This window comes from Corvus brachyrhynchos, unplaced genomic scaffold (assembly GCF_000691975.1).
Source record: "Corvus brachyrhynchos isolate BGI_N302 unplaced genomic scaffold, ASM69197v1 scaffold258, whole genome shotgun sequence".
In the NCBI taxonomy this organism is placed as follows: domain Eukaryota; kingdom Metazoa; phylum Chordata; class Aves; order Passeriformes; family Corvidae; genus Corvus; species Corvus brachyrhynchos.
This window is the reverse complement of record NW_008240122.1, coordinates 3,975,744-3,976,108: the sequence shown is the minus strand read 5'-3', so window position 1 is coordinate 3,976,108 and position 365 is coordinate 3,975,744. Positions and strand designations below refer to the sequence as shown.

General features: G+C 68.5%; 1 protein-coding gene across 1 annotated transcript in view; it reads left to right on the top strand.

Annotated features, from left to right (window-relative positions):
* Positions 1–4: 4 nt before the first annotated feature.
* The window catches only part of SIX2 (SIX homeobox 2), a gene marked incomplete at its 5' end in the record, with an annotated part of 4,230 nt that continues 3,869 nt past the window's right edge, over positions 5–365 (top strand). Inside the window, one exon of the mRNA XM_017744776.1 lies at positions 5–359. Coding sequence (XP_017600265.1) covers positions 5–359 — 355 coding nt within the window. The remainder of the gene's footprint in view (positions 360–365) is intronic.

The following is a 365-nucleotide window of genomic DNA, read 5'->3' as shown; positions in this document are numbered from 1 at the left end:
CTCCCCCAACGCGCAGGTGGCCTGCGTCTGCGAGGTGCTCCAGCAAGGCGGCACCATCGAGCGGCTGGGGCGGTTCCTCTGGTCCCTCCCTGCCTGCGAGCACCTCCACAAGAACGAGAGCGTCCTGAAGGCCAAGGCGGTGGTGGCCTTCCACCGGGGCAACTTCCGCGAGCTCTACAAGATCCTGGAGAGCCACCAGTTCTCGGCGCACAACCACCCCAAGCTGCAGCAGCTCTGGCTGAAGGCGCACTACATCGAGGCGGAGAAGCTGCGGGGGCGACCCCTAGGGGCGGTGGGCAAGTACCGGGTGCGCCGCAAGTTCCCGCTGCCCCGCTCCATCTGGGACGGCGAGGAGGCCCGCTACC